The sequence below is a fragment of the Callithrix jacchus genome, chromosome 1 (assembly GCF_049354715.1).
Source record: "Callithrix jacchus isolate 240 chromosome 1, calJac240_pri, whole genome shotgun sequence".
Classification (NCBI taxonomy): Eukaryota; Metazoa; Chordata; class Mammalia; order Primates; family Cebidae; genus Callithrix; species Callithrix jacchus.
Genome location: NC_133502.1, coordinates 207,435,715 through 207,463,099, shown reverse-complemented (window position 1 = coordinate 207,463,099; position 27,385 = coordinate 207,435,715). Strand labels below are relative to the sequence as shown.

The 27,385-nt window shown below is 51.8% G+C and overlaps 2 protein-coding genes across 3 annotated transcripts; both read left to right on the top strand.

The window, feature by feature from the left end:
* Positions 1-1,346: 1,346 nt before the first annotated feature.
* Positions 1,347-17,782, top strand: FOXRED2 (FAD dependent oxidoreductase domain containing 2). 2 transcript variants are annotated; one of them, XM_078339785.1, is made up of 9 exons: positions 1,347-1,507; positions 1,992-2,519; positions 4,868-5,119; positions 5,266-5,535; positions 6,363-6,529; positions 7,882-8,047; positions 10,114-10,355; positions 12,025-12,190; positions 16,400-17,782. In XM_078339785.1, exons 2-9 carry the CDS (start codon positions 1,993-1,995, stop codon positions 16,587-16,589), a joined length of 1,980 nt encoding a protein of 659 aa, XP_078195911.1. In that variant the 5' UTR covers positions 1,347-1,507; position 1,992; the 3' UTR covers positions 16,590-17,782. The 2 variants fall into 2 exon arrangements, with proteins under 2 accessions (XP_078195911.1, XP_017818947.1); XM_017963458.4 differs by having other exon boundaries at positions 12,020-12,190.
* A 2,759-nt stretch (positions 17,783-20,541) lies between these two features.
* LOC100388511 (protein HEXIM2) lies at positions 20,542-21,726 on the top strand. The gene has a single exon (XM_078339795.1). The coding sequence runs from the start codon at positions 20,620-20,622 to the stop codon at positions 21,478-21,480; it is 861 nt and encodes a 286-aa protein (XP_078195921.1). The 5' UTR covers positions 20,542-20,619; the 3' UTR covers positions 21,481-21,726.
* Positions 21,727-27,385: the final 5,659 nt, after the last annotated feature.

Below are 27,385 nucleotides of genomic sequence, written 5' to 3'. Positions count from 1 at the left end.
TTAAAAAGAAACAGACATCCCTACTTTATTTTTGGCAAAGTATTTTGCCTAGTCTCTCTGGTTCCAATGCTTACTCAACCAATGCTTACTGTGGAGCTTGTGTATGTCAGATACTGAACAATTTCTGCTCTCAAGGAGCTTTTCTCTGATGTTGGTAAAGACTGAAGAAAGTAAATGACACTGATACGTACTTTGGCCTGAAAGGTCACGAAAGTTTTTCCAGGGAGTCCCAGATACGATTTTTAATTAAAGAATCTCCAGCCATGCAAAACTGCAAGATCGCAGTTCTTTCCACCTGCCCTTCCCACAAGAACACTCAGCCCCATTTCACTAGACTTTGAAGGTTCCTACACTGACCTCCTATTTCTTCCCATGTAAATCTCATGCAGGGGCCACATGCCACCCCTGGAAAGCCAACTTTGATCATCCAGTTCATGTCATCTCCTTCCTGCCATTTATCTTGCCTCCACTGAGGTTTTTTTTTTTTTGAGACGGAGTTTCGCTTTTTTTGTTACCCAGGCTGGAGTGCAATGGCGCGATCTTGGCTCACTGCAACCTCTGCCTCCTGGGTTCAGGCAATTCTCCTGCCTCAGCCTCCTGAGTAGCTGGGATTACAGGCACACGCCATCATGCCCAGCTAATTTTTTGTATTTTTAGTAGAGACAGGGTTTCGCCATGTTGACCAGGATGGTCTCGATCTCGACCTCGTGATCCACCCGCCCGGGCCTCCCGAAGTGCTGGGATTACAGGCTTAGCCACCGCGCTCGGCCCTACACTGAGTTTTAATTCCAGGCTCTACTTCCTGTGATTGTAATCATATCCCTTCATCTCTCTCCCTTTGGCCAGTCAGCTCCCAGATGGCGGAAACAATCTCTTGCCCACCTCTCCTGTTGGGTGGAAGATCAGGACAGTCGTGTATGTTACTTAGTAAACAGTACACTGAGTCACTGTAGCAAACGCTTGTTAATTAGCTTATCCGTCCTGGCTCCACCTCCCTGGCTTCCAGTCCCACAAAACTGGATAGGGCAACTAGTTTTAGTGTTTGGCTACATTCATGGACTATGAGAACTGGAATTCTCTCAAAATATCACGTGCTCCCCTCGCCCCCGTGCAGAGAGGCCCATTTTAAAAAGAAGGACCCAGTGCCCCAACCCGGATCTCCAGCCCTTCCACGGTCGCAAGTGCGCGCCAGCCCCAAGCCCCTCTACCAGCCCCCAGATCAGCGCGCGCAACACGTGCGCGCCTCTCCAGCGCCAGGTCTGGAATCTGCAGGCTGCCAGCCGGTCCCAGCGTGCCGCGCGTTGCGCACGTGACCCCTCCCGCTGCCATTGGGCGGGGCCGCCGCTAGTCGAGTGCGGTCTCCCTAGACAACGAACTGCAGTCGGAGCTGCTGGGAGGTTCGCGTGCTTCACGGGGGTCGGCAGGCGGCGGGGAGGCGGGAGCTGCGGGCGTGGGCGCCGCGCAGGCGCGGGCAGCGGCTCGCAAAGCGCACGCGGACTGGCGACAGGTGTGTTTGGGGCATCCGTGTCACGTGGCCGAACAGCCCGGGGGCGCGTAGATCCTGGCTGGGGGCGAGGCGCACACAAGCCACACCTCCTTCAGGCTCCAGCCCGACCGCTGGTCCAACTGCGCCCCTGGAAGGTCCAAACTGGGGGGGGCCAAGAGGGTGTTGGGCACCCTCAAATTGGGAGAAAATTGGGGAGCACCCTCTCCTCCCCCAGGGTGGAGGTTACCACGTTCATATGCGAGGAGCTGGCACCCCTGGGGAAGGAGACCCTGAAGGAGATGAGATGGAGGGGTTCATGTTTTCGGGGAGCCCCAGGTCCCAGCTTGAAACGGTGGAGTCGGGCAAATGAGCTCTGAGGAAGGTGGCTTCTGGGCCTGACCCTGCCCTAGACTGCGGTGAGAGCTCCCGCAGGCCCCTACTCTTTACTGGCCTCGTGTTTCCCTGCCTTCCCGAAGCGAGGTCTAACCCCTCTGGTCTGCCACAGGATGGGCCTCTCTGCTGCAACCCCACTGTGGAGCTCCCCGGGGCTGCTCCTGGCCATCGCCCTGCACCCGGCGCTGTCAGTGCCCACGCACCGGGACTACTGCGTCCTGGGCGCGGGGCCCGCGGGCCTGCAGATGGCCTACTTCCTGCAGCGCGCCGGGCGCGACTACGCAGTGTTCGAGCGCACCCAGAGGCCCGGCAGCTTCTTCACGCGCTACCCGCGGCACCGCAAGCTCATCAGCATCAACAAGCGGTACACGGGCAACGCCAACTCCGAGTTCAACCTCCGCCACGACTGGAACTCTCTGCTCAGCCACGACCCCCGGTTGCTCTTCAGACACTACTCACGTGCCTACTTCCCTGACGCCCACGACATGGTGCGCTACTTGAGCGACTTTGCGGACACGCTGGGGCTCCATGTGTTGTACAACACCACCATCACCCACGTGACTCTGGACAAGGACCAACGGGCCTGGAATGGCCACCACTTCATCCTGACCGACCAGAAAGGCCACGTGCACCGGTGCAGGTAAGGCCAGTGCCAGAGCTCACCTGCACGGAAGCTGGGACCTTCCCCACCCGAACGAACCACACAACTTGGTTGGCCAGTAGGTGTAGGAGGAATGGAAGAAAAAAGGTATTTCTTTTTTTATATTTTTATTTATTTTTTTTTTCCAGAAACTGACCTTTGATTATTTTATTTTTTGAAACAGAGTCTCACTCTGTCACCCAGGCTGGAGTGTGGTGGCATGATCTCAGCTCACCGCAACCTCCGTCTGTCTCCCTGGTTCAAGCAACTCTCCTGCCTCAGCCTCCCAAATATCTGGAATTACAGGCACACACCACCACACCTGGCTCATTTTTTATATTTTTGGTGGAGATGGTGCTGGTATCGAACTCCTGATCTCAAGTGATCTGCCCCCCCGCCCCGGCCTCCCAAAGTGCTGTAATTACAGGCGGGAGCCATCGTGCCTGGCCAAAAACGGGTATTTCTACCACTCCTCATTCCCACTGAAATTCAGAGCTAAGAGGTTCAGCTCAGCAGTCATTTCCCCAATGTGTCCTTTAAAAAACATTGTAGTGAGATATGTTTGGCAAAGGATAACACTTTCTTCCCTCCAGGATCTGTCAGTCTAATATCTTCATATTCAGTGTCATTCTCCAGCACTGGGTAAAGTATTCAACGTAAGCACACCTTAGGTACCCACAGAACTCTCCTTGACTAGTCTCCTGGACTAATACATTTCAGAAGTGCTGGGTCGAACATCTCCAGCCCAGCCCAGCAGGATTTCAGAACTGAACCCGAGCGGGAGGCCCAACAGGCAGTGCTCCAGCAATCCGAATTGGCTTTCTTTGGCTTGGGAGACAGCCGCATGTTGTGTGGACATCCCTAGACTTGCCTAATCTTCATGGGGCCCCTCTGGGGAAGGTTCACTGATCCTCATTTTGCAGATGAAGAACAGAGGCTCAGAGAAGTTGAGTCCCTGGTTCTGTGTCACACAGCTAAATGGTAGAGCTGCAAAGTGGGCTCCCATCATCCTGACTCCAAAGGCTATGTTCTCTCTGCTGTACCACACTGCCTCTCCCTTCCTGGCCATCTGCCCAGGACCTGCCTTCAGACAGACACTCAACCAGAGATCACCCTCTCCCGCCTGTTATCAGAGGCCCAACCCTGGTCTTTGCCCACTACAGCCCAAGGAAAGAAGGGTTGCGCTGATTTGGGCTCATATTTTTAGGCAGCTCGTTGCCATGGCCAGCTACTCAGAAGGCTGAGATGGGAGAATCACTTGAGCCCAGGAGGTTGAGGCTACAATGAGCCATGATCGAGCTACTGAATTGCAGCCTGGGTGACAGAACAAGACCGTCTCAAAAAAAAAAAAGAAGAAGAAGAACGCTGGATTTTTTTTGAGGCAGAGTTTTGCTCTTGTTGCCCAGGCTGGAGTCCAGTGGTGCAATCTCAGCTCACTGCAACCTCTGCTTCCGGGGTTCAAGTGATTCTCCTCTCTCAGCCTCCCAAATAGCTGGGATTATAGGTGCCTGCCACTGCACCCAGCTAATTTCTGTATTTTTAGTAGAGACGGGGTTCATCATGTTGGCCAGGCTTGTCTCGAACTCCTGACCTCAGGAGATCCACCCACCTCAGCCTCCCATAGTGCTGGGATTACAGGTGTGAGCCACCGTACCCAGCCTTCGATTAGGTTTTTGAAACCACCCTGTGATCAAAGCATTCTTCTGCAGGCCAGCAGGATGCAAGTCCCTAGCTGTCTTCCCCTGGATGGAGATCCTCGCCAATGGAAGGAGCAAGACTTAAATCAGGCCTATCTGTGTTTAGATTCTGGCTCTGCTGCCTTTAGGAGCTTTAAAGCCATGGGCCTGCAGGGCCTGTGTCTCCTCGCCTGTAAAGCAGGACATGTACCACCTCCAGGCTGCTTGGATAAGTAAGATGGTACATAGATATACTTAGTATAGGACCTGGTACAGTAAATAGATGCATCCGTCAGAGAAGTCAAAAAGGGGAAAGTAGAATGTCAGGTTTTATCACCAAGGGTGATACCTGGTCTGACTGCTGTGTGCAAAGTTAGGTGAATTCATTTCGCATAGCATCACCTTCTCCTCTGTCGCAGAGCAGAATTAACCCCTGGTACAGTGGTAGGGAAAACACTGTGAGTTCAGAGAGAGACAAGGTCAGAGTCTCTCAAGTGCACTGGAATGAGGCAGTAACAGATGAATGAACAAATGAATGAATGAATGTCCTGTTATATTTTAGGGGCCAGCATTTGGAACGAGGCAGATGGGTAGGTGGGTCCAGGGAGTGGTTTTCACTGAGTGGTCCTACAGCTGAGAGACTAAGCCATCTTTCTTCTGTCCCGCCTGCAGCGTCCTCCTTGTAGCCACTGGTTTATCAGTCCCCAACCAGGTCGACTTCCCTGGCTCTGAATACGTGGAGGGCTACGAGTCCGTGTCCGTGGACCCTGAGGACTTCGTAGGCCAGAATGTGCTGATCCTGGGCCGTGGGAACTCGGCCTTTGAGACGGCAGACAACATCTTGGGTGTCACAAACTTTATCCACATGCTGAGCCGCTCCCGGGTCCGGCTGTCCTGGGCCACCCACTACGTTGGAGACCTCAGGTAGGCCCCATCCCTGCATGTGTGTGCTGTGCTGGGAGCCCAGCGTGTGCGAAGAGCCTCCCCACTCCTCCCCTGCCCTTCCTGACCCCAGCTGCCTTGCCCACCCTTCCTCTGAGTCTCTCTAGCTATTCTTTTTGTGGGCCCAGAGCCATCAACAATGGCCTGCTGGATACCTACCAGCTGAAGTCCCTGGACGGTCTGCTCGAGTCTGACCTGACGGATCTGGCCATCCTGAAGGACAGCAAAGGCAAGTTCCATGTCACCCTGAAATTCTTCCTGGAAGAAGCCGGCAGCAACCAGAGTGCCGACTCCATCCCCCTCCCCCAGGACGACAACGACAACTTTGCCATGCGCGTGGCCTATGATCGGGTCATCCGCTGCCTGGGCTGGAACTTTGACTTCTCCATTTTCAATAAGTAAGTTCCACGCAGGAGCAAGTGGGATTGCCTAGCAAACCCTCCTGACCCCTCCCTAGTGGAACAGAGTGGCTGTTCTGTAGGCTGGCGACAGGGCTCTCGGGACAGCACCCTAAGAACGATGTGAGTGCTGCCTGATTTCTCTCCAGGACATCAGCTCTCTGACCATTGAGGGTCCCAGGTGGCCCTAAGGCCTTTGGTCCTGGAGCAGCAGCAACAGGTCTTTATCAGCACTGGGAGCCTCCACCTGTGAGATGGAAAGACCAGCTCAGACTACAAAGAGGAATTTGCCAAAAGGGCAGTGTAGCATAGTGACAGATCACAGGTGTTGGGGTTATCCTGAGAGTCTGTTTGACAAATCTGTGAGCTCGGTGAAAGTTATTTCGCCATGCTGTGCCCTAGCATCATCCTCTCTAAAATGGGATTCATAGTTTCTTTCTCATAAGGTTATTGTGAGGATTAACATAAGAACGTGCTGGAGACCAGGTGCTGTGGCTCACTCCTGTAATGCCAGCACTTTGGGAGGCCGAGGCAGGCGGATCACTTGAGGTCAGGAGTTCGAGACCAGCCTGGCCAACACAGTGAAACCCCCATCTCTACTAAAAATACAAAAATTAGTTGGGCATGATGGCGGATGCCTGTAATCCCAGCTACTCAGGAGACTGAGGCAGGAGAATCACTTGAACCCAGGAGGCAGAGATTGCAATGAGCCAAGATCACATCATTGCACTCCAGCTTGGGCAACAAGAGCAAAACTTGTCTCAAATAAATAAATAAGTGCCTCCTACATAGTAGCTATTTTCATGATCAGCCCTTTCCACTGACAGGTCCCTCAGACTTAACTCGGGAAATGCATTTGGCAAGAAGTACCCACTGATCCGAGCTAGCTACGAATCCAAAGGAAGCCGGGGTCTGTTTATCCTGGGTACTGCCAGCCATTCGGTAGACTACCGGAAATCTGCTGGGGGCTTCATCCACGGATTCCGATACACAGGTGAGCCCAGCCAAGAAGGCCACTGTACCCAGACAGAACCACTTTAAGCGTCCCAGGGCTTATAAATGTACTCCTACGTCCAGAAGCATCAAGGGATTGCTTATCAGTAGCTTATGGTCATAAATTGTCTTGGGGAGGTGACAACAGGTTTTTGTGGTCTGAAAACATGTCTAGAAAAGTATCAGACAAAGTGTAAAGGTCCGCGCCTGTAGTCCTAGCTACTTGGGAGGCTGAGGCAGGATTCCCTTGAGTCCAGGAAGACAAGGTTGCAGTGAGCCGTCTTGAAGCTACTGCACTCCAGCCTGGATGACAGAGCGAGACCCTAGTCTCAAAAATAAAATATAATCAAGTGTAGGCCAGATGTGGGGGCTCACACCTGTAATCCTAACACTTTGAGAGGCCGAGGTGGGCGGATCACAAGGTCAGGAGTTAGAGATCAGTCTGACCAATATGGCGAAACCCCATCTCTACTAAAAATACAAAAACTTAGCCAGGTGTGGTGACATGTGCCTGTAATCCCAGCTACTCAGGAGGCTGAGGCAGGAGAATCACTTGAACCCGGGAGGCGGAGGTTGCAGTGAGTCGAGATTGCACCACTGCACTCCAGCCTGGATGACAGAACAAAATCTCGCCTAAAAAATATTTTTAAAAAGAACTGAGTAGCGTGGTGTACTGGTACATGCCTGTAATCCCAGCTACTCTGGTGGCTGAAGCAGGAGAATCGCTTGAACCCGGGGGCAGAGGTTGCAGTGAGCCGATATCGTGCCATTGCACTCCAGCCTTAGCAACAAGAGCGAAACTCTGTCTCAAAAAAAAAAAAAACTTAAAAGATGGACGGATTTAACGCTGTGAAAGGGAGAAATCAAAGATTTCCATATGGGAGTCTCTGATGGTGACAGGTCTGTGAAGGGGGAAGGTTTCTGAGGAAGGCTTTGTATTGAACTTGACATTCTTGTATGAGGTGGGGCCGGTGGGACTCCCACGTGCGGAAGGCCTGAAGCAGGCGGACAGACTCTGGCCTGTAGACCAAATCCAGCCGTGCTCACTCCTTTACCTGTTGTCTTGGCTGCTTTTACGCTAGGAGCAGAATTGAGCCAGTCGTTGAGTAGTGTATGGCCCTCAAAGCAGAGAATATGGAGTGTCGGCCCTTTGTAGAAATTCCTGTTGGTCCCGCTCTAAAGGCATCAGCCATCTCCTCCCCACGTGTTCACCACCTACACATTTGCTGTGGGCCATGCAGACCAGTGTGTATGGCGTTCTAAGTGGTTAATGAGGCCTGGGTATCCCTCCCGGTGACCAGAGGTAAAATCGTAAGTGCAGCGTGCTGTTCTTCCTCCCTCTGGCCATTCCAGCACGTGCCGTTCACCGGCTCCTGGAGCACCGCCATCATGGCATCACCTGGCCAGCCACCGAGCTCCCCATCACACAGCTGACCAGCTCCATCGTGCGGCGTGTGAACGAGGCTTCTGGGCTCTACCAGATGTTCGGTGTGCTGGCCGATGTCATCCTGTTGAAGGAGTGAGTAGCCCGTCCCCACCCCACTCCCCTCAGCCCGGCTCCCCACCGACACCTGCCATAGCGCTTCTTTTCCTATTCCAGGTATGGGGTGCCCGATTCCTTCCTAAGATGAAAGTTGCAGGGGGGAAGATGTCTGTTCTGGGGAAATACAGTGATGTCAGGTATACAGACAGTCCTATCAGTGGCCATGGGCACGTTAGTGAGCCTTTCTGAGCCTTTCTTCCTCATCTGCAAAATGGGGATTATTGTGCCTGCCCTGCAGCAGTAAAGGAAGGAGTAAAGGTCACTCGTGGAAAGTGTCTGGCACCACATGGATGAGCAGTAGTGAGAGCCAGCCGCGTGGATCTCAGAGCTCCCTCAGGCCAGGGCCTCGCCAGCCACCATCATTGGAGTCAGTTTAGTGATAAGTGGCAGATCCCAGAGGATGGACAATTCCTGAGAAGGAAACAGTGCAGAGGGATGAGGGGCGGGGACACAGGTGGTGGGGAGAAGTAGGGGAGCAACCTTCAGTCCGGGAATGGCCGGATCCAAAGGCAGGGCATGCCGCAGCACATCAAGTTCAGGGACATGCAGGTAGCACAGCCGAGCTCTGCACAAAACCCTCGAGTCACCCTCCGTGCCCCTGCCCCTGTCTTTTAGTCTCGCTCTGTCACCCAGGCTGGAGTACAGTGGCACGATTTCAGTTCACTGCAACATCTGCCTCCTAGGTTCAAGCAATTCTCTTGCTTCAGCCTCCCAAGCAGCTGGGATTACAGGCACCTGCCACCATGCCTGGCTACTTTTTTTTTTTTTTTTTTGACTCAGAGTCTCGCTCTGTCTTACCCAGGCTGGAGTGCACTGGCACAATCTTGGCTCACTGCAGCCTCTGCCTCCCAGATTCAAGCAGTTCAAGCTTCAGCCTCCCAAGTAACCGGGATTACAGGCGCATGCTACCATCCCCAGCTAATTTTAGTAGAGACAGGGTTTCACCATGTTGGCCAGGCTGGTCTCAAACTCCTGACCTCAGGTGTTCCACCCATCTCAGCCTCCCAAAGTGCTGGGATTACAGGTGTGAGTCACCATGCCCAGCACCCCTGTCTTGAATGACACCCTACATGCAAACTGTGGGCAATTTCTGTCACTTCTTCCTTCAAATGATGTCTGGAACCCAACCGGCTCTCACCTGCTCCACCACCACCATCTCGGTCCCAATTATCAGGCTCTGTCACCTGCACCCATACGACAGCTGCCCCACTTAGCCTGGGTCTGTTCTCAGCAAGGTAATCAGAGTGGTCCTTAGAAACCTGAGACATGACTGGGCACGGTCTCAGACTGGCTCACACCTATAATCCCAGCACTTTGGGAAGCTGAGGCAGGTGGATTTCACTTGAGGTCAGGAATTCAAGATCAGCCTGATCAACATGGTGAAACCCCGTCTCTACTAAAAACACAAAAAATTAGCTGGGTATGGTGGCGCATGCCTGTAATCCCAGCTACTAGAGAGACTGAGGCAGGAGAATTGCTCGAACCCGGGAGGCAGAGGTTGTGGTGAGCTGAGATCGCGCCATTGCACTCCAGCCTGGGCAACTAGAGCAAAACTCCGTCTCAAAAAAAGCAACCTGAGGTACGTTGAACCCAGCCCTGTTCAGTCCTCCCCAGCGACCAGCAGCGTCACCTCTCAGACCAGACCACCCCCTGCGTCTCGTTACGGGAGGCACTGCCCTCCTTAACCTGACCTCTCAGTCCTCTGACCCCGTCTCCTGCCCCCTGCCTCTCGTTCACTCCCCTCAGCCACATCGGCCTCTTCTGTTCCTTGAACACAAGGTGCTCACACACACCTCAGGGCTTTTTCCTGACGCTTCTCTCTGCCTGGGACACTCTTTCCCTAGATAACCCATCCAGGTCACATGGAATTTTCTGGACTCTACCCCATATGTGAGTGAAACAGTAATGTTAAGTTTGGTGTGCTACTTGGTTGGCACCCTTAGAGGGGTGACATGCGCGCACACATGCATGCTCACCCGCCCTCCACACCCCTCACCCCTGCCGTGGCATTGAAGGCCTCCCCCACACTGCCATTCTCCCAGGAATGCCACCGCCTTTGAGTATCTGGAGGAGTTCCCCCTACAGATGCTGGCCCAGCTGGAGATGCTCACAGGGAGGAAGGTACAGCACGGGCTCTTCGTCATCAACATGGAATATGGCAGAAATTTCTCTGGCCCCGACAAGGACGTCTTTTTTGATCACCGGTCTGTGGGGCATACAGAAGACGCCTGGCAGTCTAACTTCCTCCATCCCGTCATCTACTACTACAGACACCTCCCCACAGGTGAGCAGGTCTCCGCCCTCCCCCAGCCTGCTGGCTGCTCAGACCTCTCCATCCGCAGGGTTGTCACCCACACTGAAACCTTCACACACACGCTCACCTGCCAGGGGGGACAGCTGGGGAGCTCTGCCTAGAGTTGAATCAGGGCAGACGGTCTGAGAACAGTAAATGATGCTTCCAGATTCTGGCACATACCGTGGCCGGCACAGACCATGCGCGGAGTGTCGTGCTTTCCACCAGGCACCACGTAGTCACAGGGACACGGCCCCGCTGCAGGTCTCTAGAGGAGGCTGACCATGGTGGAGCGGGAGGGTTCTGAAGAGTAGAAGGAACTGGAGCTGGTTAACATGGTACTGAGAAGCTGGGCAAAATTCCCCGGCCCGTCCTTTTGTTACTGGGTGGCCCTGAACCATTACTTAACCTCTCTGAGCCTCAACCTCCCTCTCTATAAAATGGGGATTACAACAGTATCTTCCTTGCAGGGTTTCATGAGGTTAAATCTAACAGCATACACGGAAGGCCAGCCCAGCGCGGGCACAGAGTAGTTGCCGATAAATAAACAACCTCAGGAACACGACTCCTGCTTCAGAGCTTGAAGGGCAGTCAGGTGGAAGAGGCTGGTTTCAACAGGGGTTGTTTCCAAAGGCAGAAGACGTGTCAGCAGGTGGCAGTGACAGGGATGCAGGTCTGTGGTCAGTAAAAGGAGGCACTAAGAATGAACGCTGGCCGGGCATGATGGCTCACACCTGTAATCCCAGCACTTTGGGAGGCCAAGGCAGGTGGATCACGAGGTCGAGAGATCGAGACCATCCTGGCCAACGGGTGAAATGCTGTCTCCACTAAAAATACAAAAATTAGCCTGGCATAGTGGTGCACACCTGTAGTCAAGAGTGAAAGCTGTTCAGCCGTGGAATTGGTCACCTCCAAAGTCAGGTTTCCCAAAACAGCAATGGCCAAGTCATGACTCGATGGCCACCTGACTGGGACACTACAGAAGGGAGCCCACGCCAGGGGGAAGCTGAACTAGATGACTGCTGAGACTCCTCTCAACACAGGGCCTCTCTCTCAGTCTTCTCACAGAAAGGCCAGCTTGAAAGCCAGGGCCAGGTGCAGTGGCTCACGCCTGTAATCCCAGCACTTATGGAGGCTGAGGTGGGTGGATCACCTGAGGTCAGGAGTTTGAGACCAGCCTGGCCAACATGGTAGATACTAGAAATCTTGTCTCTACTAAAAATGTAAAATATGAGCTGGGCATGGTGGCATGCGCCTGTAGTCCCAGCTACTCTGGAGGCTGACGCACAAGAATCACTTGAACCCAGGAGGTGGAGGTTGTGGTCAGCCTAAATTGTACCACTGCACTCCAGCCTGGACAACAGAGCGAGACTCTGTCTCAAACCAATAATAATAAAAATAAAACAGTTTTAATAGGTCTCAGTCCGTGAGAGTCTTAAACACCAGCTTCAAGTTATTCGTTTCACTACTGCCTTCCAATATCATAAGGGAAAAGTCTAGTTCCTCTTCCTCCTGGCAGCCTTCCAAATATCTGCAGGTGACTGTTGAACAGTTTGACCAAGGCCCAGCATGGGAGGCTGAGGGAAGTGTTTGGGGCGAGCGGGATCCCTGCTGTGTCGCCTCAGCTCTGACCTGGCGCCCTCTCCTCCCCACAGAACAGGAGGTGAGGTTCCGCCCTGCACACTGGCCCCTGCCTCGACCCACAGCCATCCACCACATCGTGGAAGACTTCTTGACAGACTGGACCGCCCCGATCGGACACATCCTCCCTCTGAGGCGCTTCCTGGAGAACTGTTTGGACACCGATTTGCGAAGCTTCTATGCAGGTAACTTAAGCTCCCAGAAGGACAAAGGGACTGAGCTCCAGGTTGAAGAAAGTTCACAGGGACCAAGCCCCATGGAGCTTCAGGACCCGGCTCTGAAAATCCAAACCCCAGACTCCTGTTCCTGACAATGTCATGGGCTAAATTACAACACACCTAAAAATACTGTATAACATGTCTTTTTTTTTTTTTTTTCTCTTGAAATGGAGTCTATTCTGTCACCCAGGCTGGAGAACATTGGTGAGATCTCAGCTCACTGCAACCTCTGCCTGCCAGGTTCAAGCAATTCTGCTGCCTCAGCCTCCTGAGTAGCTGGGATTACAGGTGTGTGCCACCATGCCTGGCTAATCTTTTTGTTTTTTTAGTAGAGATGAGGTTTCACCATATTGGCCAGGCTAGTCTTGAACTCCTGACCTCATGAGCCTCCCAAAGTTCTGGGATTACAGGCATGAGCCACCGTGCCTGGCCAATATGTCTTTTTAAAAGAATTAGCAGGGGCTAGTAGTGATTTCCGTTCAAAAACTGTAAAGCTGTCTATACATAAAGAACTGGCAGAAAAATGAGGCCGCTCCCCGGAGGCCAAATCTATAAAAAGCACAAATCCTGCTGAGCTGGACCCCTGCCGATCATCAGGAGCTCAGAGCCTGGGCTTTCATGGACCACCCTTTGGGGTGGGAAGACAGGGCTGGAGCAGGATAAGAGGCCTGTTTTGAGACATTAAAGTAAAGCTTGGATCTCAGTAGAGAAGCTGGGGGCCAAAACGCTCCCAAGGGGGAGGCGGAGGAGATGCATGCTTTTTGGCCCTAAATAGAGTGGGAGAGAAAAACCTCTGAAAATTTCCAACCAGTAGGCCTCACTTGTGTAAATTTGGGGCCAAACTTCCTGAAATCATTGAGCTGCAGAAATCACAGAAGCAAATAGACGCCTTCTTAAAAAATAGACTATTAGACCAGGTGCAGTGGGTCCTGCCTGCAATCTGAGCACTTTGGGAGGCCAAGATCATGGCTAACGTGGTAAAACCCCGTCTCTATTAAAAGTACAAAAATGAGCAGGGCATGGTGGTCAGCGCCTGTGATCCCAGCTGTTGGGAGGCTGAGGCACCAGAATTGATTGAACCCTGGAGGTGGAGGTTGCAGTGAGCCAAGATCACACCACTGCACTCCAGACTGGGCAACAGAGCGAGACTGTCTCACAAACAACAACAAAAGAAATGCCAGTGTGTGTGAGGGAGTGAATTCCCACCCTGAGTTGTAGGTCCCACTGAGGCATCATCCTAGGCCCTTTTGCCTCCTGTATGCTACCTTCTAGATACTGTTTAGCTGTACAGGCCACTGTGTGCTGCTGCCTTGGACCAGGGAGAATCCCCCCAGCAGAAAGCCAGCTGGCACAGTGGCAGCCATCCCTCTGTTCCTGTAGCTGATGTACAGCTGCTAGTGCTGGTCCCAGATTCTGCTGGGTGTCTGTGCCCCCTGCAGAGGAGATGATGTCATCAGAAAGTGATGCCTGCCAAACAGCCACCTTGCTGCCTTCCCAGTCTTCCTGCTGTCCTCTCTTGCATCTGCTCTCTTCCCTGCTTGGAGAGGATTGCTATGGCCTGGCCTGCCAGGGGCCTCCATGCAAAGACTCAGAAATAAACAGGAAGTCATATTTCTGGAGCACCCATGGAAGCCTCTCGACATCCTCCGTACTATGACCATTTTTCGCTTGAGATAGAGGGGCTCAGGGAGGTGAGAAGGCTTGCTCAGAGTTACGGAAGGACTCTGAGCCCGTTTCTGACACTCTGTCTGCCCTTCCTGTTTCTGACTGCCTCAGAAAGCTGAGCCCATTATCTGTGTCAGTTCTTCTGTTTGTTTAAAGTCTTTGTAAGTACTTGGCTAAAAGACTTTTTCTTGGCCGGGCACGGTGGCTCATGCCTGTAATCCCAGCCCTTTGGGAGGCCAAGGCAAGCCAACCATTTAAGGTCAGAGGTTCGAGACCAGCCTGGCCAACGTGATGAAACCCCGTCTCTACTAAAAATTCAAAGAGATTATCCGGGTGTGGTGGCAGACACCTGTAATCCCAGCTACTGGGAGGCTGAGGCAGGAGAATCTCTTGAACCCAGAAAGTAGAGGTTGCAGTGAGCTGAGATCACGCCACTGTACTCCAGCCTGGGTGACCGAGCGAGAATCCATCTCAAAACAAAACAGAAAAGACCTTTTTCCTCACTGTATTAGTCTGTTCTCACATTGCTGTAAAGAAGTATCTGAGACTGCATAATTTATAAAGAAATGGGTTTGATTAGCTCACAGTTCTACAGGCTGTATAGGAAGCCTGGCAGCCTCTGCTTCTGGTTGCTGGATCACACCTGTAATCACAGCACTTTGGGAGGCCGAGGCAGGCAGATCATTTGAGGTCAGGAGCTCAAGATGAGCCTGGCCAACATGGTGAAACTCCATCTCTACTTAAAAAACACAAAAATTGTCCATGCCCGTAATCCCAGTGGTTCATGCCTGTAATCCCAGCACTTTGGAAGACGAAGGCAGGCAGTTCACCTGAGGTTAGGAGTTAGAGACCAGCCTGGTCTGGCCAGCATGGTGAAACCTCGTCTCTACTACACATAAAAAATTAGCCAGGTGTGGTGGTATGCACCTGTAGTCCCAGCTACTCGGGAGGCTGATGCAGGAGAATTGCTTGAACCCAGGAGGTAGAGGTTGCAGTGAGTCAAGATTGTGGTACAGCACTCCAGCCTGGGCAACAGCACAAGACCTTGTCTTAAAAAAAAAAAAAAGGTAGCCAGGCATGGTGGCAGGCACCTGTAGTCCCAGCTACTGTGGAGGCTGATGTAGGAGAGTCACTTGGACCCAGGAGGCAGAGGTTGCAGTGAGCCAAGATCACGCCACTACACTCCAGCCTGCCTGAGCAACAGAGGAAGACTGCCTCAAGGGAAAAATAGAAACTGCTCCCATGATCTAGTCACCCGCCAGCATGCCCCACCTCCAGCTTTAGGGATTACATTTCAGCATGAGATTTGGGCAGGGACACAGACCTGAACCATATCACCCACCTTCCCCACCTTCATTCTCATTTTTTTTTGAGACAGTCTCTGTCACCCAGGCTGGAGTGCAGTGGCACAATCTCAGCTTACTGCAATCTCTGCCTCCTGTTCAAGTGATTCTCCTGCCTCAGCCTCCCGAATAGCTAGGACTACAGCTGTGCATCACCACGCCTGGCTCATTTTTGTATTTTTAGTAGAGACTGGGTTGCACCATGTTGGCCAGGCTGGTCTTGAAGTGCTAACCTCAAACAATCTTACCACCTCAGCATCCCAAAGTGCTGGGAATACAGGCATGAGCCACCATGCCTGGGCATTTCTTCATATTTCAACATGATAAGTATCTACAACTACCTTTTTTTTTTTTTGAGACGGAGTCACTCTGTTGTCCAGGCTGGATTGCAGTGGCATGATCTTGGCTCCCTGCCAATTCTCCTGCCTCAGCCTGCTGAGTAGCTAGGATTACAGGCGTCCGCCACCACACCCAGCTAATTTTTTTATTTTTAGTATAGACGGTGTTTCACCATGTTGGTCAGGCTGGTCTCTAACTCCTGACTTCGTGATCCGCCCACCTCAGCCTCCCAAAATGCTGGGATTACACGCATGAACCACCACCCCTGGCCCCACAGCTATCTTATGATTGACCAAATTTGATGCACGCACCAGCTTTCTGTTGTGGGGTAGGTGAGGATTTACCCGTTTATCTTTCTATACCCCACACTGTTTAGATCAGAACTTCGCACACAGTATTTGCAACTCAGATGTTGAGAGAATGCATTTTTGCAGGCAGCTCTGAGCTTACAGTGGGACTGACCGAGTTCCCAGCCGCAACGAGCCGAAGGTCTGCTCATAAGGGTCGGAGCCCTGACTCCACTGTGGCTGCCTGCAGAGCCCCGCGCTTGGCCCTGAGCTCTGAGAGCTGATGCATTGCTGTGGTTTGCTTTCATTTTCAAGCCTGTTCTTCCAAAGTGTCAAGGCAGTCCCCGGCCCTGGAGCCTTGTGGAAGGTCATGATTCTTGACCTACTCAGGTTGGACGTGAGATGCCCAGGAAGGTCAGCTCCTAGTTTCAAGGGATGGAAGATACCAGGCGAGGCCTGCGGTGAAGCCCCCACACCTGACATCAGCACCCCTCCCCACACCTCCCAGCCTGGCTCATTCTCCTCACTTTGCTTTTGTGTAGAGTCCTGCTTCCTGTTTGCCCTCACGCGCCAGAAGCTGCCACCCTTTTGCCAGCAGGGGTACCTGAGGATGCGGGGACTCATGAGTACCGAAAGCCTTCGGCAGCACAGAGTGGAGAGCAGGCTCCCACGGAACCATGCCGCCACAGACAGCCGCCTGGAGGACAGCAGCCAGCAGCCTGGCGACCATGAGCCACCTGATGCCCCCATGGCTACAGGGCCTCTGGCCCAGTCCCTTGATAGCAACAAAGAGGAGCTCTGACTGTCCTTTCCTAAGCTGTGGGCACGGTTACTAAGCCTCCCCACCCAGGCCTATGGTCAGTCCCTCTTTTGCCAAAGACCGCTCAGATCATGGCAGTGACTGCACCAAAGCCACCCAGATGGCATGTGAGGGCTGAAAATCGGCGATGCGGTGGTCTCCTCCCTCCTGTCCGGAGACAGAACAAGGGTATCCTCTACCAGGTGTGAGTTGCCTTCCCTGGCCCACCCTGTCTGCAATGGAGCTGTCGGTAAGCCCCAGGCCAGCCTCAGTTCTGCCCCCTCTCAAGTGTTTCTCTTCCTTCCAGGCCCCTCCTCGGGTGGGCCTGCATCCTGCCTGTGGAGCGTTTCCCAGGTGAAACCCATCCACATCTTAAGGGTTTGTGGCATGCACTTTAAAACAAAAGCTCTGATACCAACAACCACCATAACGGGCAGGTGGGATTGTTGGCCCAGAAGACTGCTGAAGACACCAGCTGAGAGATGTCAAGTAATTCCCAGGATCCCCCCGCTGGGAGTCCCTGTCTGTGTCACTTGTCACACACTGCCTCAACCTCCTCTCATTTTCAGCAGGGTTTGGGCTTAGCTACAGAGCCCAGGAGGGTCAGCCCCGCTTATCATCATAGGCCCAGCAGGCTGATCTCGAGCAGCAATAGGACAGCTCCCTGCAAAGCCATCTTATCTCAACAGCTTTCTCCCAGAGCCGCAGGATTCTGAGCTGCTCTACCCAGTTGCACCCCCTGAGTCATGGTCCAGCTCACTCTTCTCTCCCATCCTGCTCCATTCCCTCCCCCTGCCCCCTGGCATCCTGAACCATGCCTTGCTTCTGACCTGCCTGGTCAAGTTTTGTGAAACTTACCCTGCTGTCTTTCTGCGGCGGGCACGCATACATGCTCAGCATGTGTGAGGAGACGTGTCCTAATGCCTTTGCGTGATAACGATGGTGAACTTAGCTCCTCGTCTTTTCATTGTCCTTCCTCACCAGCAGTCTGCACTCCCGTCAGCTATCTGAATCTCAGTTATAACTGCATAAGATAATCACAATGATTTTTCAAAGCCCAGGAGACTAGGTGATTGCTTTTTCACTGGTTCTTACTGGCTCTTCATGTATCCACTCAGAATTCCAAGGACATAGAAAATTTAAAAATTAAAAATACATGCCATTGCAGTCCAGCCTGAGCAACAAGAACCAAACTCAGTCTCAAAAAAAAAAAAAAAAAATTTTTTTTTTTTTTTTAAGTAAGGTAGGCATTGGGCGCAGTGGCTCATGCCTGTAATCCCAGCACTTTGGGGGAGGCTGAGGTGGGCCAATCACCTGAGGTCAGGAATTTGAGATCAGCCCGACCAACAGAACAAAATCCTGTCTCTACTAAAAATACAAAAAATGAGCTGGGCGTGATGTTGTGTACCTGTAATCCCAGCTACTTGGGAGGCTGAGGAAGGAGAATTGTTTCAACCTGGGAGGCAGAGGTTTCAGTGAGCAGAGATTGAGCCGCTGGACTCCAGCCTGGGTGACAAAGCAAGACTCCATCTCAAAAAATATTGTAAAAAATATGCTACAACAAAAGTGAAAAAATGTAAAAAAGAATTCCAAGGACACAGGCTTTCTGGATCCAAAGCCCTTTCACAGGGACGTCTTCTTCCCCTCTTGGGTAGGCCCAGGCTTTTTTCTGTTTTCAGTCAGAGTTTCGCCCCCGGCTGGAGTGCAATGGGATGATCTCAGCTCACTGCCACCTCTGCCTCCCAGGTTCAAGCATATCTGCCTCCGCCTCCCAAGTAGTTGGGATTACAGGGGCCTGCCACCACGCCCAACTAATTTTTGTATTTTTACATAAAATGGGAGTTTCACCACATTGGCCAGGCTGATCTCGAACTCCTGACCTCAGGTGATCCACCTGTCTTGCCCTCCCAAAATGTTGGGATTACAGGCATGAACCACCACTCCTGGCCCAGTCCAGACTTCTTAACGACCTGGACCCACTGTCTACAGACACAGTTCCCTCCAGTCCTTCCCAGCCAGAGTTCCACTCCAATGGCCTTATTCTGTCAGGGAGGAATTGTTTACTGGGATAGTTTGCATGGGGTTGAAACTTCTAAATTTGGGGTTTCTCCCCAACCCAGGTGTTTGGATTACATACAGATTATGGGTAAGCAAACATTGGATCCTCTCTTGTTTAGATGGAGTCTCGTTTTATCACCCAGGCTGGAGTGCAGTGGCGCAGTCTCAGCTCATTGCAACCTCTCCTTCTCAGGTTCAGGCAATTCTCCTGTCTCAGCCTCCGGAGTAGCTGGGACTGTAGGCGCCTGCCAGCATGCCTGGCTAATTTTTGTATTTTTAGTAGAGATGGGGTTTCACCTTGTTGACCAGGTTGGTCTCAAACTTCTGACCTCAGGTGATGCACCTACTTCAGTCTCCCAAAGCGCTGGGATTACAGGTGTGAGCCACTGCACCCGGCCTTCAAAACATTTCTTTTTTAATTTCTTAATTAGGATGGTATTCATAATATCAAATACCATGACACCCATCTTGCCTACCCAGCTCCTGAAGGGTGGCTGAGCCATTTGTTCCCATAAGAATAGGAGGTGCTGCAGCAAATATGTGACACCTGCTGCTTTCTCAGTTTTTTTTTTTATTTTAGAGACGGGGTTTCACTATGTTGGCCAGACTAGTCTTGAACTCCTGATCTTGGGATCCACCCTCCTCAGGCTCCCAACGTGCTGGAATTATAGGTGTGAGCCACTGTGCTTAGATTTTTTTTTTTTTGAGATGGAGTCTCACTTTCACCCAGGCTGGAGTGCAGTGGTGCGGTCTCAGCTCACTGCAGGCTCTGCCTTCTGAGTTCAAGTGATTCTCCTGCCTTAGCCTCCTGAGTAGCTGGGACTACAGGTACCTGCCATCACTCTCGGCTAATTTTTGTATTTTTAGTAGAGATGGGGTTTCACCATGTTGGCCAGGCTGGTTTTGAACTCCTGACCTCAAATGATCTGCCCGCCTCAGCCTCTGAAAGTGCTGGGGTAAGAGGCATGAGTCGCTGCGCCCAGCCCTGTGTTTGTTTTTTTAAAAAGCTGATTACCATCTACCAAATTAATTTTGTAAACCCACTGCTGTCTATATCCTGCAGTTTCAAAAACACTGCAATAAATATCGGTACGAGGTAGCAGAAGTTTTCCTCTTAGCCCAGGCTGCCAGTCCTGGCTTCCTTCCCTTTGCCTCACAGCTGTGCCCTGAGCCTGCCTTGTGACAGCCAGACCCAGGCCAGCCCAGCACCAGCTGAACAGAGGAGCCACCATGTAGCCGAGAGCCCCTGTGTAGTGCGCCAAGAGCTCAGGCTTCTGTATGTGTCTCAGGCTTTCCCTGCAGGAGTCATCAGGCAGCAACAATGTGGATTCCTTTTATTTATTTATTTTTTGAGATGGAGTCTCCCTCTGTCACCCAGGCTGGAGTGCAGTGGCGCAAACTTGGCTCACTGCAACCTCCATCTCCCAGGTTCAAGCAGTTCTCCTACCTCAGCCTCCCGAGTAGCTGGGACTACACACATGCACCACCACAACCCGCTTTTTTTTTTTTGTATTTCTAATATAGACGGGGTTTTACCATGTTAGCCAGGATGGTCTCAATCTAACCTTGTGATCCGCCCACCTCGACCTCCCAATGTGCTGGGATTACAGGCATGAGCCACCACGCCCAGCCCAATGACTTGGATTCTGTCCCTACTGCAACCCACAGCCCAACTATGAGAAAGGCAGTATTCTTCCCATTGCTCAGATGAGAAGCCTGAGGCTGATCAGGGTAAAGTGACTATGGAATAAGGACAAACAGGACTGATCCTCCTTTAGAAATCAGAATGTGGAGGCTATGTTCTCCCCCCATCTTCGTTCCCTGAGCGGCTTGACCAGAGCTGCTGCAACTGTAGCAAGAGGTGTCACTAGTTCCAGGCGTCTGCAGAAAGATTTGAAACGGAAGATGATGGCCTCTCCGAACCAGACTGCCTGTAATGCAGAGTCACCCGCAGCCCTGGAGGAGGCCAAGACCTCTGGTACCCCAGGGAGCCCCCAAACACCCTCTGAGCCTCATGACTCTGGTGGTTCCCTGCCCCTGACACCCCAGATGGAGAGCCACTCAGAGGATGAAGATCTTGCTGGGGCTGTTGGAGGCCTGGGCTGGAACAGTAGGAGTCACTGGACCCAGAGCTCAGGGGGCTGCTCAGCGGAGGCAGTACTGGCCCGGAAGAAACACCGTCGGCGGCCGTCAAAGCGCAGACGGCACTGGCGGCCCTACCTGGAGCTGAGCTGGGCTGAGAAACAACAGCGGGATGAGAGGCAGAGCCAGAGGGCGTCCCGAGTCCGAGAGCAGATGTTCGCCAAAGGCCAGCCCGTGGCCCCCTACAACACCACCCAGTTCCTGATGAATGACCGAGACCCAGAAGAGCCCAACTTGGATGTGCCCCCTGGGGTCTCCCACCCAGGTTCCAGTGGGGAGAGTGAGGCCGGGGACAGTGATGGGCGGGGCCGAGTGCACGGTGAGTTCCAGCAGAGGGACTTCTCTGAGGCTTATGAGCGCTTCCGCACTGAGAGCCTGCATGGCCGCAGCAAGCAGGAGCTGGTGCGAGACTACCTGGAGCTGGAGAAGCGGCTGTCGCAGGCCGAGGAGGAGACCAGGAGGCTGCAGCAGCTGCAGGCATGCACGGGCCAGCAGTCCTGCCGCCAGGTGGAGGAGCTGGCCGCTGAGGTTGAGAGGCTCCGGACCGAGAACCAGAGGCTTCGGCAGGAGAACCAGATGTGGAACCGAGAGGGCTGCCGCTGTGACGAAGAGCAGGGTACCTAGGGGTGCCCCTGAGCCTGGTGGACACAAGGAGAAGGTCTTATTTCATACACACTCAGGTCAGCTGGGTCTCAAGGAGGCAGGTGGCAGATGAAAACCACCCTCAACACCCTGTGCCCCCTGAGAACAGCTAAATCGATTCAGACTCCCGCTTCACCATTTTCACAGTTGGTTCTTCTGTGTCAGCTTACTTTTTACAGAGAAATTAAATGGTCTTGGTGGGACCAAAAAAAAAAAAAAAAAAAGAAATCAGAATGTGAATTAAGCAGGGAAATTGACTCTAAAAAATGCTGTGGAAGTGCTGAATAGGATTGACAGCTGTGGAAAAGAAAGCGCTAGAGACCAAAAAAGCAGGGCAGGGCGAGCAGGTGTGGTGGCTCATGCCTATAATTCCAGCACTTTGGGGAGCCGAGGTTGGTGGATTGGGAAGCCAAGGCAGGTGGATCACTTAAGGTCAGGAGTGTGAGTCCAGCCTGGCCAACATGGTGAAATCCTGTCTGTACCAAAAATATAAAAAATTAGCCTGGTGTGGTGGCGTGGGCCTGTAATCCCAGGTACTCTGGAGGCTGAGGCAGGAGATGGCTTGAACTCAGGAGGTGGAGGTTGCAGTGAGCTGAGATCATGCCCCTGTACTCCAGCCTGGGTGACAGAGCAAGACTCCGTCTCAAAAAAAAAAAAAAAAAAATGGGCAGGGCGGGAGCAACCCTGCCAGATGCCATCTGGCACCATCAGGAACTGATGCACCGAGGGAGGCTGACCTCAGGAGGAGCTGCAGGACTGAGGGGTCCCACTATGGGCTCCAGTCTTAGACGAGGCAGAGGCTAAAGCAAGAGGTCAGACGAGTGGAGAGACCATGGCTGCCCATGCCTGCAATGGACAAGGGAATCTGCCGGGAAGCTCTGAGATCAGAGTTATCCGAGTTTGCAGGGACAGAGAGTGTGCGTGTCCTGGCCCAGCCAGCCTGTCTCATTCTTCTGTACCTGCCAGCAACACGGACACCCACACCCTCCAGCCCCCCTGAGATCCTAAGGGGAAAACTGACATGGTGGGTGGTGGGCAGGGCAAGTGGACCTGTTCCAAGGACTCCATCATGCCGTCCTGCACAGCACATGGACCTGCCAATCAGACAGAGGACAGATAACAGCATGATGTGGCCAAGATGAGCTGGAAGAAGCCATGGCAATGATTTTGGAATGGGGCCAGGTAATGTGCTGGGGAAAAAGTTTAGATTTGGGTCACTGCTCTCTGTTCATGGAATAATCACAGAGCACTTTCTATGATGCATCTAGCCCTGAGGTAAACAGTGGAGAAACAGATGGACCTTCGGGGCTGACGGTGTAGTGAGGGGTAAGGAATAAAGAAGCAGACAATAACAGTGTTGTCACCTGCAGGTTCTTTCTGCCAGCTGCACAAACAAAATCTATCCACTGAGGTGGGTGGATCGCTTAAAGTCAGAAGTTCGAGAACAGCGTAGCCAACGTGGTGAAACCCCATCTCTACCAAAAATATAAAAAATTAGTCAGGTGTGGTGGTGCTTGCCTGTAATCCCAGCTACTCGGGATTACAAAATCGATCTACTGAAATCCACTGAGGCGGGTGGATCACTTAAGGTCAGGAGTTCAAGACCAGCCTGGTCAACATGGTGAAACCCCCTCCTCATGGTGGTGCTCAGCTATTCGGGAGGCTGAAGCAGGAGAATTGCTTGAATCCAGGAGGTGGAGGTTGTGATGAGCCAAGATCATGCCTCTGTACTCCAGCCTAGGCAACAGAGCTAGACTCTGTGTCAAAAAGAAAAAAGAAAATGGGCAGAGTGGGAGCACCCTTCTGGGGTCTCTGTTATACCCCATTGTAGTAGAGAGAGTTTGGTTGCTGCAAGGCCAGCCCACATGGGAGAACTGGGATTATCACTCTAGTCAGTCTCCCTGAGGGGTTGGAGGTTGGGGTTTTTGTGGAGAGTTTGGAGGGCAAGGGGCTAGGGAATGGGCACTGCTGATTGGTCGAGTATGAAATCATAGGGATGCGGGAAATGGTCCTGGTCCTCCTGCACTGAGCTTGCCTCTGGGTAGGGCCACAGGATCAGTTGAGTCATGAGTCATAAGTCCAGGTGGGGTCAGTCTGAAGGATGACAACCCTCAGGAAGTGCTGAGAACATGTGCCCAAGGTGGTTGGCGTACAGCTTTGGTTTTAAACATTTTAGGAAGACATTGTAACTGCCCCATGGGTTCACCTTGCCTGCTGCCTAGACAGCCAATTTCTAAAGACAGGGGAATTGCAATCAAGTGTAATTCACACAGAGTTGGCTGTGCAGGAGACTGGAGTTTTCTTATTACTCAAATCGGACTCCCTGAGCGTTTGGGGATCAGAGTTTTTAAGGACAACTTAGTGCATTGGGGGAAGCCAGTGAGCCAGAAGTGCTAATTGGTCAGGTCAGAAATGAAATCATAGGGAGTGGAAGCTGTCGTCTTGTGCTGAGTCAGTTTCTGGGTTGGGGATACAAGATCAGATGAGCCGGTTTATGGATCCGGGTGGTTTCAGCTGATCCAGCAAGTACAGGGTCAGCAAAATATCTCAAGCACTGATTTTAGGGGCAGTTTAGGGAGGGTCAGAATCTTATAGCTTCCAGCTACATGACTCCTAAACCATAATTTCTAATCTTGTGGTTAATTTCTTAGTTCTACAAAGGCAATCTAGTCACCAGGCAAGAAGGAGGTTTGTTTTGGCAAAGAGCTGTTATCGTCTTTGTTTTTATTTGTTCTTGTTTTTTGTTTTGTTCTGTTTTTGTTTTGAGACAGAGTCTGGCTCTGTCTCCCAGGCTGGAGTGCAGTGCCACAATCTCGGCTCACTGCAGCCACCGCCTCCTGGGTTCAAGTGATTCTCCTGCCTCAGCCTCCTGAGTATTTGGGATTACAGGCACGCCACCACGCCAAGCTATTTGTTTGTGTGTATTTTTAGAAGACCTGGAGTTTCACCACATTGGCCAGGCTTGTCTCCAACTCCTGACCTCAGGTGATCCTCCCTCCTCAGCCTCCCAAAGTGCTGGGATTACAGATGTGAGCCACTGCGCCCAGCCTCGTCTTCATTTTAAACTATAAACTAAGTTCCTCCCAGAGTTAGTTCAGTCTATGCCCAAAAATGAACAAGGAACGCTTGGAGATTAGACGCAAGATGGCATCGGTTAGGTTAGATATCTTTTACTGTCTGAGTCATAATTGTGCATTGGTGGTTTCAACATGAGACTTCAATCAAATACGTTTAAGAAATACATTGATTTGGTCCGGAAAGGCAGGACAACCTGAAGTGAGGGCTTCTGGCTCGTAGGTAGAGAAAGCACTGCTGGAGTGCAGTGGCACGATCTCGGCTCACTGCAACCTCCGTCTCCTGGGTTCAAACGATTCTCCTGCCTCAGCCTCCTGGGTAGCTGGGATTACAGGCGCCTGCCACCATACCTGGCTAATTTTTGTATTTTTAGTAGAGACAGGGTTTTACCATGTTGGCTAGGCAGGTCTCGAACTCCTGACCTCAGGTGATCCTCCTGCCATGGCCTCCCAAAGTGCTGGGATTATAGGTGTGAGCCACTGCACCCAGCCTTGGTTGAGTTTATCTAAAGACCTGGGAATAACAGAAAGGAATGCCTGGGTTAAGATAAAGGATTGTGGAGACCCAAGATTTTATTTGCAGAGGAAGCCTTCAGGTAGTAGGCTTCAGAAAGGATAGGTTGTAAAATATTTCTTATCAGACTTAAAGTCTGTGTTGATATTGATGCCAGAGAGGTAGAACGAGGCGGGTCCAACCCTCACTTCCCATCATGGCCTGAAACAGTCTCTCAGGTTACCTTTTGGCTAAGGAGGAAGCCCATTCAGATGGTTAGGGGGCCTTAGAATTGTATTTTGGGTTTACAATAGAGTCAGCTATGTCAGATTTCTCTGTCTTTTTTTTTTTTTTTTTTTTTTTTTTGAGATGGAGCCTCACTCTGTCGTCCAGGCTGAAGTGCAGTGGCTGAATCTCGGCTCACTGCAACGTCCACGTCCCAGGTTCATTATTCTATTTTTAGTAGAGACGAGGTTTTTCCAAGCTGGTCAGGCTGGTCTTGAACTCCTGACCACCCACCTAAACCTCCTTGTTATATGTAAATTTTCAGTGCCACAAAAGTAGCAGCACTCCAATATAAATTCTCTCAGCAAGACAATTTCTAGAAGGGTGCCTCTCACAGATGGAGCAACAGTGAGCACACACTTGGACAAGAGAGGGAAAGGGGTTCTTATTCCTAATGCAGGTAGCCCCTACTGCTGTGTTGTTCCCCTATTGGCTAGGGTTGGACTGCATCATCTAAATTAATTCCAACTGGCTACTTTAAAGAGAGCAGGGGTACAAGCCGGAGTGGCAGGGTTGGTAGTTTGGTGGGAAGGATGGTTACAGAACAAGTCAGAGCAGGTGACCAGGGGTAACAGATGTGAACTACTGATTAGAACTGGTGGGAAAGTTGTTTACTGAAACTAGAGGCAAGGGGGCACAGAGAACCAGGAAGTTAAACTTTAAAATGGAGAATTAAAGAATAAGAGAGCTGAACATACTGACATACTGATTCTTTGAAGAGAAAATTGGAGTTCACTATATCTAACATCCCAAAGTGCTGGGATTACAGGTGTGAGCCACTGCACCCAGCCTACTTCATCATTTTGCAAAGGCAGTTCCAATAATACAGAATATCGTCTGGTCAACGATGGATGCACAGAGAAGGCCAGGAAAGGGTCACCAGAGATGATATCTGTTTAAGTCTATCCTGGCCAGCATGGTGAAACCCCGTCTCTACTAAAATGCAAAAAATTAGCTGAGCGTATTGGTGCGTGCCTGTAGTCCCAGCTACTCAGGAGGCTGAAGCAGGGAAATCGCTTGAACTGGGAGGCAGAGGTTGCAGTGAGCCAAAATCAGGCCACTGCACTCCAGCCTGACGACAGAGCAAGAAGAATTTTTTTTTTCTTTCATATGCAAGGTTACCTGAATGAGAAAGAATTTATGTTAAGCTATTGATTGGTTGAAAATTGTTCTTTGTATTACAAATTCCAGGAACAGGTGAGGCTGCTAGTGAAAACTTAAAATAGGATGGGTGCAGTGTGGCTCAAGCCTGTAATCCCAGCACTTTGGGAGGCCAAAGGGGGCGGATCACTTGAGCTCAGGAGTTCGAGACCAGCCTGGCCGACATAGAGAAACTCCATCCTACCAAAAATACAAAATTAGCCGGTTGTGGTGGCACGTGCCTGTAATCCCAGCTACTTGGGAGGCTGAGGCAGGAGAATCGCCTGAACCCGGGAGTTGGAGGTTGCAGTGAGCCAACATCGCACCATTGCACTCCAGCTTGGGCGACTCAGCGAAACTCTGTCATTCATAAATAAATAAATAAAAATAAAATAAAGCAACAGGAATTGGCAAAATCCAAAACCAGGGGACCTCTCAACCGCCTTTCTCCCTTAAGTACCCTGCCTTGCTACCACCACTCCCAGCCTGGGCGACAGAGCGACACGCTGTCATTCATAAATAAATAAATAAAATAAAGCAAAATAAGTTGGCAAAATCCAAAACTACGGGGACCTCTCAACCGCCTTTTCTCCCTTAAGTATTTTCCCTTGCTACACACCCCGCCCCCGCTCCATCACCTCCTCTTCCGGTCCTTCCTCTAGGGCCCGCCCACCTTTTCCGGTTCCTCCCCCGCAACCCTCCATCTGCCCAGACCAGGGTCGGCCCGCTTCTTCCAATCCCTACCCCGACGGCCTCTTCATTGCTTCCGGTCCCTAACTGAGGCCCCGCCCCTTCGGCTGTGACTCCTCCCGCCATCCCTTTTGGCGGAAAATCGTAGACCCCCAAATTGGAGACCGATGCTTTTCCGCTTGTCTGCCCCCGGAAGTGACGCTAG